General features: G+C 45.1%; 1 protein-coding gene across 3 annotated transcripts in view; it reads left to right on the top strand.

Moving 5' to 3' along the window:
* Window positions 1-5,911: 5,911 nt before the first annotated feature.
* LOC119977589 (Krueppel-like factor 5) overlaps window positions 5,912-18,837 on the top strand; it is a 47,146-nt gene continuing 34,220 nt past the window's right edge. Inside the window, exon 1 of one of the 3 annotated variants that reach the window (XM_038818703.1) lies at window positions 5,912-6,128. In XM_038818703.1, the coding sequence (XP_038674631.1) occupies window positions 6,045-6,128 (84 nt within the window). In that variant the 5' untranslated portion in view covers window positions 5,912-6,044. Of the gene's footprint in view, window positions 6,219-18,837 lie in introns of all 3 variants that reach the window. The other 2 variants (XM_038818702.1, XM_038818704.1) reach the window with 2 other exon arrangements.

Here is an 18,837-nt window from a genome sequence, read left to right as displayed (position 1 = left end):
TATCAAGATGCCCCTTAAACGTCACTATTGTCCCTGCTTCCACCACCTCCTCTGGCAGCGAGTTCCAGGCACCCACTACCCTCTGTGTAAAAATCTTGCCAATGCCTCTGTTCCAATGCCTTTGTGCATAAAACGTGTAACATTATATTCACTTTTAACAATCTCTCAGGGTGCCTTACTTCTCCCAAAGGGTGCCTTACCACTCATATAGGGTGACCTACCACTCCCAAAAGATGCCTTACCATTCCCAAAGGTGTCCTGGGACACTATCCAACGGAGTGAGTACCTTACCTCTCCAAATGGGTACCCTGACTGTTTAAATGAATCCACCAAGTTCAGAGCTTCTCTTTCCTGTCCAATCTGTAAATTCTGGGTTTCAAACTCCAGATTTCACACTCTTGGCCTCTCAAAATCCCAAATCAGTGGAGGCAGCTAGTGGTTTAAAAAGCCAGCTGCCCCCGTGAATTGTGCGTTGCAAGCCCCAGCCCCACTCCGCACCCGACCCTGCAAAGATAGGAAATGTTGGGTTTTAGGGGCAGGACTTTAGAAAATGACTTGCCCACGACCACCTGCCTGCCCATGCTCTACTGCATTATAGCGTGGGCAGCATAATATACAGGCCCATTGGGGCGGTCACCATCTCAATTTCCTGTTGATGATCGTTTTACAAATGTTGGACAGGCTGCTGATTTCAGTGCATCCTGGAGACCAGGTCAGGACGTGAGAAGGAGGGCAGGGGGCTACCCAACCTTCATGCTTAATGTGCCTCGCTGCTGAAAACACAGGGTGGGGGGGGGGGGTGTCTGTAAAATCCAGCTACAAATCTTTCTTTTCCACCGTTTGAAGTCCTGCTGGGAAGCCCTTTATTTTAAATGATTTTAGCGAAGGTTAACAGTTTTAAAGCTCAGTAGACTACACTACTGTACAACCTTAATTTAACAATCATCCTAGAGATTAAACACATGACCAAAATTCAATCTCTGCAGGTTTGCTGCTTTATAGGGTCATATTTTAAAGTATGAAAGATTGAATGGGAGAAGACTTTGGTGCTTGCTGACAGGCTGAGTAAATGTTTATAGCAATCGACTGGCTCCACACAGGTACAGCAAGAGCACAAGGCATTCATGTTTTGTAATTTACAAAATGAAGAATCAGTTTCAGACAATTTCTCCAAAGCAATTAACAGCTGTTGCATCCTTGGGCATAGTCAGGCAAATCAAATCCTAGACATCGGTAACATCGGAAGTATTTCTCTTCCCAAAATATTTCAATAGGTTTTGCATCCATAATTTTTTTTAATAAACATTTTATTGAGGTATTTCTTTGGCATTGTAACAGCAGCAATATAAACCATGTACTTAAAAATATAAACATTGTGCAAATACCGCCTCCCTCGCCCACAGGTTCAACCATTACTTAACCCCCTGATCTACGTTAGCCTAACCCTCTCCCCCCTTCTGCTGACGATTAATTTTCTGCAAAGAAGTCGATGAATGGTTGCCACCTCCGGACGAACCCTAACAGTGACCCTCTCATGGCGAACTTAATTTTCTCCAGGCAGAGAAAGCCAGCCATGTCTGAAAGTCAGGTCTCCGACTTCGGGGGCCTTGAGTCCCTCCATGCTAGTAATACCCATCTCCGGGCTACCAGGGAAGCAAAGGCCAGAACACCTGTCTCTTTCTCCTCCTGGATTCCTGGATCCTGCGACACCCCGAAAATTGCCACCTCTGGACTCAATGCCACCCTTGTATTTAATACCTTGGACATGACCTCAGCAAACCCCTGCCAAAATCCCCTCAGCTTTGGACATGCCCAGAACATGTGGACATGGTTCGCTGGTCCTCCCGCACATTTTGCGCACCTATCCTCCACCCCAAAGTATCCGCTCATCCGGGCCACTGTCATGTGAGCCCAATGAACGACCTTGAATTGAATCAGGCTGAGTCTGGCACAAGTTGCGGTCGCGTTGACTCTACTCAACACGTCCACCCAAAGGCCCTCCTCTATCTCTCCCCACAGCTCCTCATCCCACTTGTGCTTCAGCTCTTCGGTTTGCATCTCCTCTGATCCCATAAGCTCCTTATGAATGTCAGAAACACTCCCCTCACGTATCCATTCTCTAGAAACCACCCTATCCTGAATTTTACATCCATAGTTGAATGCAGAGAAATCCATTAAATGGTTGAGCCATTAAAAGCAATCAATTGAGGCTTTAGAAATTTACATAATTAATTGGAAATAATTCATTAAAAATTAGCATAATTAATCCGTGATTTCAGACACTGTAATCCTGACTATCATTTGGATGTAACTTCTAAAGCCCATGTTATGTTTTTGCAAATGTTTACTTCTGTATTGTCTATAAGTGTTGCGGTTTTAAGAGACTTAACATTTACTTCTCCAAAAAGTGTGGCTTTCAAAGAGGTTTCCATTGTGAGTGAATAGAACTGTGTGTTGACCCTCGATACAAACACAAAGTGTCACTGTGTGTGCTGAGTTTCTACCTGACCCCCAATGCTGCTGAGGATGGATCTTGCCGGGGAATGCTCCATTCAGTTGTACCATGCCATAACACCTATCGCTCATGGAAATGGTTATGCAGAAGAACACTTTTGACCACAAGCCCATTAGGCAGCAGCCCACATGTATCATCCTCGACGCCCTGTGAGAACAGGAGATGCTGAATACTGCTGGATGGTTCTGTGAGCAGACTGTGAAGGTTGATTGGCAAAACAGCTCATCGCCAAAACTTTACAACAGTAGGCACCAAAACGTAGCTTGGCTGGTCACGTAAAGATGAAAGATTCCATGAAATTACTTAAACTGCATGGAATTCGCTCAGTACGCTGGCTGAAAATTCCTCTCTTAACAGATGCCATCAAAAACTGCTTAGTTGTTGATTTATTTGTGAGACTAGCGATACTCAAAATAGTGGCTGCACTTGCCAACGTAAGTCAGGGCACTTCAAAGTTATCCCATGATACGCTTTCAAATATTTATTACATAACAAGACACAATGCAAATATGAACTTGTTGGGGTTTTTTTTGGAAAGGGATTCCTTTGATTTGTGTGGAATTTTTAAAAAAAACCTTCTGTTAAATATTTTTAAATGTCAATGCCATGTTGTGGAGACCTTTGGGCAAGAGGTGGTCATATTTACCAGGCTCAATCAGTGGAACCTGATAGATCATAATGCCAACTTAAATTATCCCTGCTAATTATGGCAGACTGTTGGAGGCAGCAGTAGATGTTCCAAGCCAAAATCAACTTTATAGCAACTTTTTTAAAACACAGAATGATGCATGAAAGTCATGCTGTTGCTTTTAATAGTCTATGAAGTAAAATACACTTACCATGTAGCCTGATCCCTTACGTGCAATAGGACTGCAGCATAAATCATGTATAATATAACAACTCTTTATGCACTTATAAATATGGGAACCTACCAACTTTGAGGCAGAATAATTACTTGCTTTGGTCTGGTTAAAAAAACCTCTAAAAGTTAGTATTGTATGTATTGTGCAAGATTCACACAGACTGGTGTCCTTTTGCAATAACAAATGTGCATTCATAGTGTCTGAAATGTAGCGAAACATTCCCAACCACTCACAGGAGAATTACCAAATATATTTGACACTGAGCCACATAAGGAGACATTATGATGGCAAATTAGTCTCTTCAAATAGGAATGAAATGAAAATCGCTTATTGTCACAAGTCGGCTTCAAATGAAGTTACTGTGAAAAGCCCCTAGTTGCCACATTCCGGTGCCTGTTCGGGGAGGCTGGTACAGGAATTGAACCGTGTTGCTGGCCTGCCTTGGTCTGCTTTCAAAGCCAGCAACTTAGCCTGGTGCTAAACCAGCCCCAGTGAGGGAGAGATAAAGAGGTTTAGGGGGGATTCCAGAGTTTATGATCTAGGCAGCTGCAGATGTGGCTACCAATGGTGGAGTGGTAAAATAAGGGTAAAAACATTCAAATTGATACCTTGTTGAATTGGAAATGACTGTGGGCCAATGAACACAGTGGTAAAGTTAAACTTTAAGAGGTTTATCAACACCATGTGATCTCTCAGATATTGTATCCTTTAAAAAATTCCAGCTTATATTTACCGCTAAGATGTATTTCCCGCTAAACTGAAATTTGTGACTCAAATATGGTCCTTAGACTGTTGTGTCGCCTGGTCATTGAAGCTCACCTGACCCTGCACTAATTCCTGATTTGTCCTTTTTAGATTTTGGGTAAGGACTTATTGGTTTGTCGAGAGCTCTTCCAAGAACGGGCACCACATTTTTGGATAAAATCCTAAACCAGTCTATAATATCTATTAATTCCAGTTACTTGAAACATATTTCAATTAACGAGCACATATATTTAAAGAAAGCTTATCGAACTCCATTCAAAGACAAAGGTTTTTACTGCTTTTTTAAAATGGTTTTATTGGGGCACTTATATATATACATCAAACGCAACCAAAACCAAAAGGAGAACAAACAGGAAACCTTATAACAAATAAATAACCAACAGCCAAAGGTTTTTACTCAAAGAGGTTCTTTGAAGCCCTGATCCACATGTCTTTCTTGTTATTAAGATAAAAGTACAGTTGCACTATATGCTGCAGCATACACTAAAGTGTGGAGGCAGAATGGGGCAAGGTCACTGTCGAAGGCCTTTCAGCCAGAATACACTGAGTGGCTGGAAACTGTGTAGATCCCCGCAGACTATATGCCTGTCATGCAATTCATATTGTAAATATCAAGAGTATTTAAATTGGAAGGGCAGCACGGTGGCACAGTGGGTTAGCCCTGCTGCCTCACGCCGCCGAGGTCCCAGGTTCGATCCCGGCTCTGGGTCACTGTCTGTGTGGAGTTTGCACATTCTCCCCGTGTTTGCGTGGGTTTTGCCCCCACAATTCAAAGATGTACAGGGTAGGTGGATTGGCCACGCTAAATTGCCCCTTAATTGGAAAAAATGAATTGGGTACACTAAAGTTAAAAAAAAAGAGTATTTAAATTGTATTGAGACACCTCAGAATCAAACTTTTCAAAAAACTAATTTACAGTATGCGGGCATCTCTGGCAAAGTCAACATTCATTGCCCATCGCTAATTGCCCTTGAGAAGGTGATCGCGAGCTGCCTTTTTGAACCTCTTCAATCTCCTTGGTATAGGTACATCCAAAGTGCAGTTAGAGTCATAGGGCAAGATTCTCTAGCCGTTGACTGGAGGTAAAGTATTCTCTGGTCGGGCTGACAGCCCCCCCTCCCCCCGCCCCGTGGATTTACCGACAGAGTGGGGTGGTTTCAATGGGAAATGCCAGCGGCGGAGGTAAAGAAGCCCACCAATGGCGAACGGCGCGCCAAATTCTCCGTCTTCACGGGGAGTGGGAGTAGGGCAGACTCCGGATAATCACCGCCCTGGAGTTTCCCTGCACCGGAAAATAAATCCTTCAGCACATCACGAGGGAGTTCCAGGATTTTGACCCAGTGGCGATGAAGGAAGGGGTGATAAATATCCAAGTCAGGATGGTGAGTGACTGGGAGAGGGGGTGAGAAATTTCAATGCTTCTCCACTTTCTGTAACTTTGAATTGGAAATGTTTTGGAATGCACTTTCACAGAATTTTCCTTTGGAGGAGGAGGAGGAGAAAATAAAATAGGAACAGTTGCCACACTGAGAAAATCTGCCCCAGAGATGAGGAGCAGCAAAATTTCCACTTGACTTTGGGACAAGTGGGAGGGTTGTTTTGAAGGAGCGGCAGGTTGAAGCTCACCTCAGCGCATCCCCTGCCTGCTCCGACCTGTAACCTGATGCCTCAAGCCCTTGTCGGAGAGCCCGCCCTGCTCCCTATCGGCGACTGGCGGGCCGGCCCGTCAGTCAGGGGAGAGGAGGGGGGGCGAGCGTGTCAGGAAAAAGTGCCAGAATGTTTGGACAGTCGACAGAGGCTGGGCGCGATTGAAAGGTGCTGGCGGGGGGAGATGCGCGTCTGGTGTTAAATCCCGCCACACACACACACACACAACCCATCCCTGTGACTGTGTGAAGCCAATGGCCAGCAGTGCGATGCGGGGCAGTTTGGGCGGCGGCAGCAGCAGTAGTGCGGACGAGCCCGTCTTCACGCAGCTCAAACCGGTGAGTCTGCACTCGGAGGAGCAGGCGGCGGCGTTCGCGGGGATGAAGGGACCGGCGGTGAGGATGCTCGGGGCGGACGATCTGGCCCAGGTATGACTCCGGAGAGGGAGAACATCCCGCTGACTGACAGACACTCCTTGTTTGATTGTCCCGCTGCAAATTTAGTCAAACTCCATTCACCCCACATAAAAGTTATTTACCGTTTTAAAAGTTTGCCAACTCGACACAACTTTTGCGATTGTAAACAATCTCGCCCGCGAGAGCCATTCCCTCGCATCAGTTTGTGGAAACTAGTTAGGATCCCCCCGCACAGTGTTGGGCGGGGAGAGACTGTTTTGCTTCTGATTTGCAACGACTTCCCTTTCGATTTGTCTTTTGTAACCTCCCGCCTTCAAACTTTTAACAGTTACCCCTTGTCCTTAAAACGTTATTTGTGTTTTTCATTTGCGCAAGAGGGGTGGAAGGGTTAACCCCCCTCCTCCCCTCCCCAAATCACAGTGTTTGCTGAAAGTTCAGGGGTGGCGGGGGAGCTGCTGCTGCTTGTTGTGAATGGAAAGCGACGTTAAGGAGACGCGTGTAAACACCGCTAGGGTGAATGGGCGGCAGGGTGGGGGTGGATCCCGCTGTCTGAGGTCGGAATTCCAACCATTGCAGGGCAGGCCAGTAGTTTGGGAGATGCAGCACAGTGGTTAGCACAGTTGCTTCACAGCTCCAGGGTCCTAGGTTTGATTCCTGGCTTGGGTCACTGTCTGTGCGGAGTCTGCACGTTCTCCCCGTGTCTGTGTGGGTTTCCTCTAGGTGCTCCGGTTCTTCCCACAGTCCACAGGTGTGCAGGTTAGGTGGATTGAGGAAGCTAAATTGCCCCAAAGTGTCCAAAAAACAAAAGGTTAGGTGGGGTTATGGAGATAAGGTGTGGCCTTAGGTGGGGTGCTCTTTGCAAGGGATGGTGCAGGCTTGATGGACCAAATGGCCCTCTTCTGCACTGTAAATACTATGAATCTAGGTCACCCAGACCCTCAACGTCCAAAGTCCTCATACTGCCTAATGTCTCTAGTTAAATACTTCAAGGAAGGGGAGCTCATTGAGTGTTTCCCCCCATCTTACACCAGGATTATAGTGTATGTCTGTGTGCATATAGTAGCTTGTAATTTAATTGACTTGAAAATGCACAGAGCTTCCCCAGGCAATGAATTGCATCTCTACTCCCTCCCAGTGGGAGTGGCTCAGTGTTGCACAGTGACATTGTTGAAAGGGGTTTGGGGCGGGGGGAGATGCGCGATGGGGCTCGATGTCTGTCGTCTGAGGGAGAATGTTCAGTATGCATCAGGCGATGGGGGACGAGGATGTGTTGCAATTTTTATTTTTGAATGATGTTTCTTTTTTGGCCATTGGGCGAGGGCTGCAGCTGGTTTAGCACTTGCCATTCGAGCATCTGACTCTGCCCCTCGCCCACAGAGCGAGTCATTGAGACGAGAAAAAACTTCCCAGCCACTGCACTGAAAATATGCCGACGACAGCTGGAGGATCTAAAATCAGAAAACTCTAAATGTGTGGCCAGCACCAAACTTTACAACTTTTTTTTTCCACCCCTCTCGGAGGTGGGGAGCTGGATGGAATCAGAATTCGCTGCAAGTCCAATCATTGATCAGATTTTCCATTAGTCAGCTGATATCCTCAAGCGGAGGGGGGGAGGAAGGTATGGCTCTCAAATATTTTGGCATTATGTGGAGCTTTTGCAGATGAAGGGGGAATGTAGCATTGGTATCTTCAACTGCAGTGTCTGCTTGATGAATGTTCCCCTCATAACTCTGTGAATATTCACCATCCCTGGGGCTGTGTTGATCTCTGTCAGCTATTACGCGTTGGTATTTTCTATTCCAGATATTTTGATTTGTTTTGGAAAATATTGGTGCAGCTCCCTTGCAGTTTTGTTGCAACTTTTCATTGAACCCGCAAGGAATATATAACCTTATTCCTCTTGCATGCTGTAAAGTTACGGGATTTCAATGGAACGTTTTGTCTAAAACCTTAAAATCTCAGTAGAGTGCAACAGCATGCTGCTTCACCTCAAGTGATAACCCACACATGGTAATTCCCAACCCTAATTCATTCAATATTTAGTAGTTGTTTATTTGAAGTGCCGAGCAATGTGGGTGTGTTGCGTAAAGCTCCAAACCTTTTTAAAAATTTGTGTGCTCAAATAGTTCAGAGGACCAGAGCAAAACGCATAAAGGAACAAGAAGCAAACGGGATCGGGTTGCTGTTACGAGAGTGCCGTGAAATGTTTCTGGTATGCTGGAGGTGGCGGCTAATTCCTGGTACCAGTTTCGGATGACTAAACAATCCTATCCCAAACCAAATGAATGGCTAGATATGCCAGCTGACGAAAAATTCATCTGCATGGCAGACCCCTGTTAAAGATGTGGACCCCTGTTAAATCATTGTGCTATTGTTACTGGATATGAAAAGCTGTGCTTAAGGCAGTGTGTGCTAAATTGGTGTGGTACTGTTAATTCATTACTTGGTTTAAATTGAAAGTGAAAACTAAAGTGGATGACTGGTATGCCTAAGTACTTCATGCTGGCATATAATTCATTTGGTGCGCATACAACCCAATAATGGTGCTGCTAAGTTTGTTCTGAACAGTCCAAGTGGATTTGGTATAAAAATATACATGCACACCATTATTCCACGGAAATTCTTGTGACGGGGGCGGCATGTGGCGCAGTGGTTAGCATTGAGACTGCGGCACTGAGGACCCGGGTTCGAATCCCGGCCCTGGGTCACTGTTCGTGCGGAGTTGCACATTCTCCCCGTGTGTGCGTGGGTTTCACCCCCCTGCATCCCAAAGATGTACAGGTTAGGCGGATTGGCCACGCTAAATTGCCCCTTATTTGGGAAAAATAATAATAATTGGGTACTCTAATTTATAAGAAAAAATAAATTCTTGTGACAACACCTGGCTATCAGTGGAACCAGGTTTGTTTGATGCTGCTAATACACCTGCCTTGTCGGGAACAGCCACCAGTTTCAAGAATGTTATGGATTGTGCGATCTAATTGTTGCTTGAGGCTTACTCGGGGCAAAGCTTCTTCATTTGCTTAGTTATAAATCTAACTTAATTGTGGAGGTCTCAAAGTTAACCTTGCAACTTCCGTCCACAAGTTTTAAAACCTTGGCAGTAATTGCAAATTTGACCAATGGTACAGGGTTTAGTTTTGGATTGCACAATCATTGTTTCATGTTGCTGTTGCTGGTTTCTCGTTCCAGAATTTGTGAGGAACTGAATCGCGAAGAGCATTCATTGGCATGAGTGCAGATATTGTGAATTTGAAGTTAAACTTCCCCTTTAATAGTGATGTTGGCAACAAGTGTCCCCATGGACAAATAAGTGTCTGTGGGGGTAAGGAATGATGAAAGGAAGAGCGGAGGAGATTTTTTTTAAAAAAAACTCAGTGCAGCAGGGCAGGTAGAAAAGGTGGTCGAGAAGACCTGTGGGAGACTTTCCTTTCTTGGCCGCAGCCTCAAGTGTAAGAAGTGGGAGCTTTTGCTAGAACTGTATAAAGCACTGGTTAGACGGAGGAGAGCGAAAGGTTCTAGTCACCACATTACAGGAAGGATGTGAAGAGATTAGAGTGGGTGCAGTGGAGATTTACGATACTGACTTGGAACCATATTGCCATCGTTCCACTGTCACGGAGGCAAAGTCCTGGAGCTGGCTTCCTAACACTGCTTTGGCTGCACCTACACTCGATGGACTGCAGTTTTATGGGCAAGAAATGCTGGCCGTGCCAGCAATGCCCACATCCCAAGAAATAAGAAAAGAAATGCTGCCAGGAATGGAGACCTTTAGCTGTGAGAAAAGATTGGGTATGTTTGGAGTTGTTTTCTTTTAGAATAGAGGAAACTGTGGGAATTATGAGAGACCTAGATAGAGTGGACAGAAAGGACCTATTTCTGTTGGCACATTGTAATTGGTAGAAGGATTAAAAGGGATTTGAGTAATAATTTCACCCAGAGGGTGATGGGGGTCTGGATCACGCTGTCTGAAAGGGTGGTAGAGGCAGAAACCTTCATGAAATTTAAACAATGGAATGCACTTAGGGTGTCACAACTTGCAGGGTTATGGATCAAGAGCCGGGAGATGGGATTAGACTGACAAATTTTCTTTAGGCTAGTACAGTAATGATGAACTCTGAATGGCTTCTTTCTTGCCACATATTTTTTATTTTTCCAATTAAGCGGCAATTTTAGCATGCCCAATCCACCTACCCTGCACATCTTTGGGTTGTGGGGGTGAGAGCCACGCAGACACGGGGAGAATGTGCAAACGCCACACGAACAGAGACCTAGGGCCAGGATCGAACCCGGGTCCTCGGTGCTGTGAGGCAGCAGCGCTACCCACTGCACCACAGTGCTGCCCCTTCTTGCCATATACCTTTCTGTGGGCGGAATTCTCCCACCCTTGCCTGGGCGGGAGAGGAGAATCGAACAAAAGCCAAAAAGGCAGACATCTGCTGGCCTAAAATCACATTGCAATTCTCCCAATGGCAGGTTAATGACAGGTCAGTCTTCCCACTGGTTGGTGGCATGAATTCTATTTGCACCTCATGAAGGCTTCTTAATCTTGCATCAGGCCAGCATGAAATTACATCTGATTGAAAGCCGATTGCTAAAGAGTGGCTTACACAAGGTGGTCCTCGGTTCGCAAACACTTGGGGGTGAGTTCCCTTTCTGCCAGAGTGCTGCATATTCCTGATGTACTGAACATCACTCTGCTGGGACAGTCCCGTTCCTGCCCTCCGTCTCCATGCTGAGTTGGCCTTCAAGGACAGCACCATGCTGCTGGATCCATGGACCCTCCCTGTGTCACTTTCACGGATTAGTACTGCGTATGGGGTTGGGGAGTACATGGGTCTGCTTCCCCCACGGTGCCACACACCAGTGTCTATCTGGCCAGAGCTATTTTTTTTAACATAAATTTAGAGTGCCCAATTCATTATTTTTCCAATTAAGGGGCAATTAAAACATTAAAAAAAAAGAATTTACAGTGCAGAAGGAGGCCATTCAGCCCATCGAGTCTGCACCGGCTCTTGGAAAGAGCACACTATCCAAGGTCAACACCTCCCCTTATCCCAATAACCCAGTAACCCCACCCAACACTAAGGGCAATTTTGGACACTAAGGGGCAATTTAGCATGGCCAATCCACCTAACCTGCACATCTTTGGACTGTGGGAGGAAACCGGAGCACCCGGAGGAAACCCACGCACACACGGGGAGGATGTGCAGACTCCGCACAGACAGTGACCCAAGCCAGAATTGAACCTGGGACCCTGGAGCTGTGAAGCCATTGTGCTATCCACAATGCTACCGTGCTGCCCTTAGCGTGACCAATGCACCTACACTGCACATCTTTGGGTTGTGGGGGTGACACCCACGCAAACACGGGGCGAATGTGCAAACTCCATACGGACAGTGACCCAGAGCCGGGATCGAACCAGGGACCTCGGCGCAGTGAGGCAACAATGCTACCCACTGCGTACCATGCTGCCACCTATCTGGCCAGGACTGTGCTGCGGGACTGGAGCAGCCACTGCAACAAAGGTCTGAAGTTCTTTTTTTAAATAAATTTAGAGTACCCAATTATTTGTTTTCCAATTAAGGGACAATTTAGCATGGCCAATCCACCTAACCTGCACCTCTTTGGGTTGTGAGGGTGAAACCCACGCAGACACGGGGAGAACGTGCAAACTCCGCACAAACAGTGACCCGGGGTCAGGATCGAACCTGGGACCTCAACGCCATAGGCAGCAGTGCTACCCACTGCGCCACTGTGTTGCCACAAAGGTCTGAAGTTCAACTGGGGATGGAGTGTGAGGTGAGGCTGGTGGGGGGGTTGCTGACATCCTGGATGGTTCGGTGAGGACAGGTGGGCTGGAGAGAGTGATCAGGGTGTGCTGAACTGCTGTTTATATATGGCCCTGGAACCTTCAAACCCACACGCTGTGAGTTAGCGGGAACCAGGGAACTCACCTGTGCATAATTAAATGAGGTTCCACGTACAGAACCTGATGCAGGATCCTGTAGTTCTTTTTTTTAAATAAATTTAGAGTACCCAATTCATTTTTTTTCCAATTAAGGGGCAATTTAGCGTGGCCAATCCACCTAGCCTGCACATCTTTGTGTTGTGTGGGCGAAATCCAGGCAAACATGGGGAGAATGTGCAAACTCCACACGGACAGTAACCCAGAGCCGGGATCGAACCTGGAACCTGGGCGCCGTGAGGCATCCGGGCTAACCCACTGCGCCACCGTGCTGCCCTGGATCCCGGAATTTTCACTAGCGGGAAAGGTGCTGCCAGATCCTCCCACCACTGCACTTAGTCTCAGAAACAGAAAATTCTGTCGTATGTTTTTAAAATACTTCCAAATTTTCTCCGAACATTGGAATTCGCAGACATGTGATTATGCATCTCCAGGGTGGAAATTTTGGTTTTTAGCAATCGGCACTGAGTGGGGGTCTGATCCTTTCCCGTCTCAGCCACCGACTGCTGGAAACACTTACATCTGGTCCTCAAGAGGTTATTTTAAAAAGTTCATTACAGGCCACCTGTGGAGATCAAAATCCCGGAGCGGCCTCCCTAACAGCACTGTGGGTTTACCTATACTAAAACTGCAGTGCTTCAAGAAGGGAGCCGACCACCGCCACCTTACAGGCAAATAGGGATGGGCAATGAATGCTGGCCTAACCAGCGATACCTGCATCCTGTAAATGAATTTTTAAAAAAGTGTTTGTGCGGGTTGAAAATTCTCATCCTGAAGTTCAAATCCTGCCATTGTCCCCTCCCCCTTTCAGCACCTTCCAAACACTCTAACCTCCCCCAGACCTGCCATTCTCCAGCATCTCTGTGCCCCACACCATCGATCCTCTTGTGCATTTCCCCCGAGTGCAGCCCCTACCTAAAATGCCAGCCATTTATTGTGCCACCTTTAAGATCCACCATTAAGCCTATCTCTTTGAGTCACTTGTCCTAATATCTCTTTCTGTGGCTTGGGGTCAGATATTACTGGGTAATGCTTCTGTGAACGACTTTAGGATTGCCTGACTCTGTTGAATCATAGAATCCCTACCGTGCAGTAAGAGGGCATTCGGCCCATCGAGTCTGCACCGACCCTCCGAAAGAGCACCCATCCAGGCCCCGGCTCCCGCTGTAACCCTATAACTCCACCTAACCTTTTTGACACTTAAGGGGCAATTTAGCATGGCAAATCCGCATAACTTGCACGTCTTTGGACTTTGGGAAGAAACTGGAGCACCCGGAGGAAACCCCCGCCGACACAGGTAGAATGTGCAAACTCCACACAGTCACCCAAGGCCAGAATCAAACCCAGGTCCTTGACGCTGTGAGCAAGCCTTGCTAATCACCGTGCAAGTTGTTAGAAAGGATAATTTCTGTTTAACATAACCTAGTTAGAGCAGGTTAATTATTTAAAAAAAATTTTTTTTTTTTACAGTCCCTATTCTGTTTTCTTTCTAGTTAAGGGTCAATTTAGCATGGCCAATCCATCTATCCTGCACTACTTTGGGTTGTGGGGGTGAGACCCACACTGAGAATGTGAAAACTCCACACGGACAGTGACCCGGGGCCAGGATCGAACCCGGGTCCTCGGCGCCGTGAAGCAACAGTGCTAACCACTGCGCCACCTTGTCGCCTCTGGAGCTGGCTAATTAGTAATTCTCCTGCGTACGTCATTCAATTCTATTCCAGTTCATTTATAAAAATTCATTATTGGGTTTTTAAATTGTATTAAAAATTTCTTGGAGAAACCAAATGCAGGCGAAGTTCCCAAAGAACACACGATAAATCAGGATGTAGTGATGTGGTGCCTTAAGTTTTAAAAGGGTAGGTGGAAGAAAAGATTGAGACATGTCAAAAATTTCATAATTTTGAGGCTCCAAGGAGGAAGAATGTGGGATGAGTCTTTATTCCAACAGACTAGGATATAGGGAGAAGGAAGAGAGGTATAACATGGTGGGCGGGATTCTCCCGTTCTCCAACCGCGTGGTTCTCAGCCACGCACCGTTCGCTGACAGCGGCGGGATTCTATCTACCCTCCTATATGTCACTGGGATTTCCCATTGTAACCACCTGACATCATTGGGAACCCCACTGGCACGGATGCACTGCCGGCAGGTAAAGTGAATCGCAACAATCTGAGAATTCCAGACGTCATTGGGTCTTTGGAAGGACATCGAGTGAAGCTCAGAGGGTCCCTGGTCCTAGGCGTATTGATGAAGGAAGGAAGTTGAGAACAAGATTGGAAGCTAGATGTGAGAGTTTTTCTACCAAGAAATAAGTATTTTCTTGCATCTGTCCAGGATTGTGTTGAGCCGTTCTAGAGAGCAACATGTTTTGAAGTCAAAGGCTGCTTTTCCGTTATTGTTTCAACTCTGACACAGGAATCACAGAATCAATGAGCTGTGTCCTGGCATCTATATTGTTGAATAATAATAATCTTTATTGTCACAAGTAGACTTACATTAACACTGCAATGAGGTTACTGTGAAAATTCCCTAGTCGCCATACTCCAGCGCCTGTTAGGGTACACTGAGGGAGAATTCAGAATGTCCAATTCACCTAACAGCACAGCATGTCTTTCTGGACTTGTTGGAGGAATCTGGAGCACCTGGAGGAAACGCACGCAGACACGGGGAGAACGTGCAGACTCCGCACACACTGTGACCCAGCGGGGAATCGAACTTGGGACCCTGGCACTGAGAGGCAACAGTGCTATCCACTGTGCTACCTTGCCGCCATTATGTTTTCGGTAGCTCAGGAGCAGACTTGGAAACCCAAATCAAATGATTGTTTGTGTGTCACTGGGTGATGGAAAACTGGTGACATTTATTAATAAAAATCTTTATTGTCTATTTATTTATTTATCTCTATTGCCACATTCTGGCGCCTGTTCGGGTACACAGAGGGAGAATTCAGAATGTCCAATTCACCTAACCAGCACGTCTTTGGGACTTGTGGGAGGAAACCGGAGTACCCGGGGGAAACCCAGGCAGACACTGGGAGAACGTGCAGACTCCACACAGACAGTGACCCAACCCGGGTCTCCGGCGCTGTGAAGCAACAGTGCTACCCACTGTGCTCCCTACCGTATTAGCTGTTTATAGAGAAGGTTAACAAATTAAATATCAAGGACCTTTAGATAAAACTTGGACTTGGTGGAGAGCTAATAGATGTTGAGAAGAAGCAGGAAAGTAAATTGAACTATCGCGGAGACATGAACATTTCAGTTGAGTCTTCAGAAGTTACCGGTTAAAGCTGTTGGTCGATGAAGGAGTTAGAGGCAGCTGTTGTTTAGGCGTTGAAAGAATATTATAGAATATCTGTCTGTACTTTAAAAAAAAAGATTATTGGGGATAAATTGAATGTTGGTTTGAAGTAAGCAGAGAGAAAATATATCTTCCACTGGTCATGATCACGATTAGAATTCTGATGTGGTGAATAACCATTACAGCCAGTGATTGATTTTCGAGTGACTAACAGATTTAACTAAAGGTCATTCACACAATTGTGTGAAAAGATGATTGGCTGATGACTTAGCAAAAGCAACAGGGAGCACCTAATCTAATTGGCATGGTGGTAAGAAATCATACCGAGAGAACGTTTTTATTAATGGCATTCAAATGTTTGTCCAGCAAATATTGTTCCACTTTGCGCTTTTTGTTCCCCTTCTCCACTCGTTCAGTCTTGAAGGGAATGTGGCACAACCAAGTTCAACAACTTTTAGGTAGCTCGAGTGGTGACCGTGCTCTGATTAATTTCGGCATTCTCACCATTGCATTTAATGTTTTCCTTTCCTTCGAAACGTAACGTTGGTGAATGGTTGAAATATTCAGAAGGGTTAACTTGACTCCTTCGTCTCAACGACAACCAATGTTTCCGTAACTCCAGTAATAGTTTGTGTGCATCTGTTAATGGGCATGGTCTCCTCTTGCACATGTACATGTTAATCACACCTGTTGCATATGCGCGAAATCAGTACGAATATAGGTTGTTTCACAGAATAGCTAAACAACACTGACAGAAACTAATTTTATAACCTGTGTAATTATTGTTTCTGTTCACAATTCACAAAATAAATTCTGGTTCTCGTTAAAAAGCTAGTAATAATTTTCTAAATGACAATTATACAGCGAATGGCTAGATAAATATTGGGTTTTAATGTATTTTTTTTATATTTAAAAAAAACATTGCTTACTCTTGCGATGGAAGGGGGCTGTGAGTAAGTATGCAGTTCCAGCACTACTGAATATTGTGTTTAAAGCTGAAATTGCTTATGTTTTCTGCAAATAATCTTTTAGTCATACTGAACACAAGGAAGAAGGTCAGGCATTTCCTTGTCTTCTCATCTTTCTTCTTAATTGCTCATTAATGATCCAAAGCACAGTAATAAAGCCACCCAACAGCCTTAAGTGGTTTTAACATATGAGAAATCGTTGATGTTTTACTCAAAGCCAGGGCACAAATAAATGCTTGAGATTTTTGAATACCATCTATGACATAATTAGCTTTAACAAATTTCAGTCGGTCGATACTGGAAACGCTTTTTACTTTTAAATCTCACTTGCTTTCATGTGTTGCCTCGTTCATGCTTTCTTGCCCTTGATCTCAGTCTCACTCCAGATGTTGTACACTCTTTTAAGCCCAACCGAAATATTTAATAACCAATACCATAAGCTTGTTCGAGGTTTCCGTGACTTCAAAAATAACAGGGAAAAAAAGAAACGCAATATAGGGTCAAAAACGTGGGTGTCGTAATAGGGCAGAAGGCATTGCATTTCGAAAGAACTGGCATAGAATTGATAGGCCGAGTGGCCTCCTTCTGTGCGGTTCTCTTCTGTGATTCTGATTTAGAACGGACTTCTAAAGCTTGAAGAGAACCCGCAGCCAATGTTCTCTTGTGACCCATGAGTTTACAAACCATTGGCACATTCATCATTTTAAGTTATTCTTTCATTGTTTTTGTTCCTGCAACTGTATCAGCTTCGTCAAACATTAACTTTTGCATGCAGTAACGCTTAAAATACAGTTCATGGCATTCTTAAGTGTCTGCACCTGGACAGATAAAGTTTATTCTCCAGTCTAAGTTTGCAGAATTAACATTAAACCAACTCTGTTCCAGCTACCTGCATATCTTAAGGGGAAAAGTTGGAAAGGTGAGCAATCAAAACCCATAATAGTTTTAATTATTCCTATCTGTTACTCTTTGGGGAATTGTACATATGAAGTTGACTGTTGTGTCAGAAACAAAAATAAGATTAGCCGCCTTCTGTGTGATGCAATCCACCAGTTAGTTTTTATATGAAGAAAATGCGAGTATTGTTGAATAAGTGAAATAGTTTTATTTTTTAAAAAAGATTGGTGTCTCGATATGGCTGCCGTTGTATGAAGGATCTTTAGAAATTTTACTTGATCAATTTTGAAGCAGCTTGCTTTGAAAACCCATCCCAATGCCAAGCTTTGTGGCAGAGTGTTAAATATTTTCTGAAGTCTGACTTAAAAACAATAAATTGGGCTCAAACAGTGATGTAGTTCTTTTGCGGAATTAGTCATTCTTTCACAGGGTGAAGAGACCTCCAATTTCTACGGTGTCAGTAATATCCTTTAATTCTGAAGAGCCCGATTATCAAGCATTTCTCTTCAGCTCCAAACTTCTGTTAAATTCTGTTGTTTGTTATGGAAAATAATAGCCGCTATTTTCCTTGAGGTCTGCTTGTAGTTTGCAAACAGCTCCGATTACACTCACTTATAGGTCTTAAAGACTTGATCTGTGAACGCAATCCTTTGGGGGGCGGGCGGGGGAGGTGGAAGTCAGAGCTACGCAGTTAACTTGTATATGGGGCACATTCAGCGGTATTAAATTAAATTGCCACTCGCCATGTGGCATTTTAAAAAATAAAATGTGCTGCAGGTTTACATCCACAATTGCCATACACTGTTACACTGATAATTTCCTGATTTGCAACCAAGGAGAGAGCAGTGGGCTGTTTTACTGTCAACCCGTACTGTGTGATCAATTTGCCATGATTTAATATTTTTCCCTCTCTGGTGTGAGTCCAATTCCCAAATTGACAAAGGTGGCATTGTGCAAAATACAAGCTTTACCCCAGATCTTGGTATAGTTCATCTTCAGATTGAATCTGTGCTGCCTTTCATCCCAACACTTTTATATCTGTTGTGAACGGTAATCAAAGAAAAGGTCGCCTCCCCATCTAACCCCTACTGTCGGCAACCTGGAGATCGCCACAAACTGTCTGCAATCAGGGTCTACTGTAGGGTGATGGTTCTATTCTATCTCTCACATGGCCTATGTTTGCCATTTCCCCCGGGTGACCTTGTTCAGATCGGAGACTCGCATTCCAGAGATCTACAGGCATGGATCATATTCTTCCCACCCTATGGCAGTGCCCCCATGTCGAGGAATGATGTTGGGTTATCTTTGGGCTTTTTAAAACGGAGGGGGAAAAAAAACACGTATTGAGACCTGAAATCTATGGTTAATAATTGGTTATTTGGCAAGGGCACCAGTTTGTGGGCGTTGGTAACTGCACCTCTGCCGTTCCCGCCAGCACGGTACTCCACCAACCCCGTGGTGGTGGCGGCCCTGAGAGTCTGGGGGCAATGGAGGAAG

The sequence above is a fragment of the Scyliorhinus canicula genome, chromosome 14 (genome assembly GCF_902713615.1).
Source record: "Scyliorhinus canicula chromosome 14, sScyCan1.1, whole genome shotgun sequence".
In the NCBI taxonomy this organism is placed as follows: Eukaryota; Metazoa; Chordata; class Chondrichthyes; order Carcharhiniformes; family Scyliorhinidae; genus Scyliorhinus; species Scyliorhinus canicula.
This window is presented reverse-complemented; position numbering and strand designations above follow the sequence as displayed.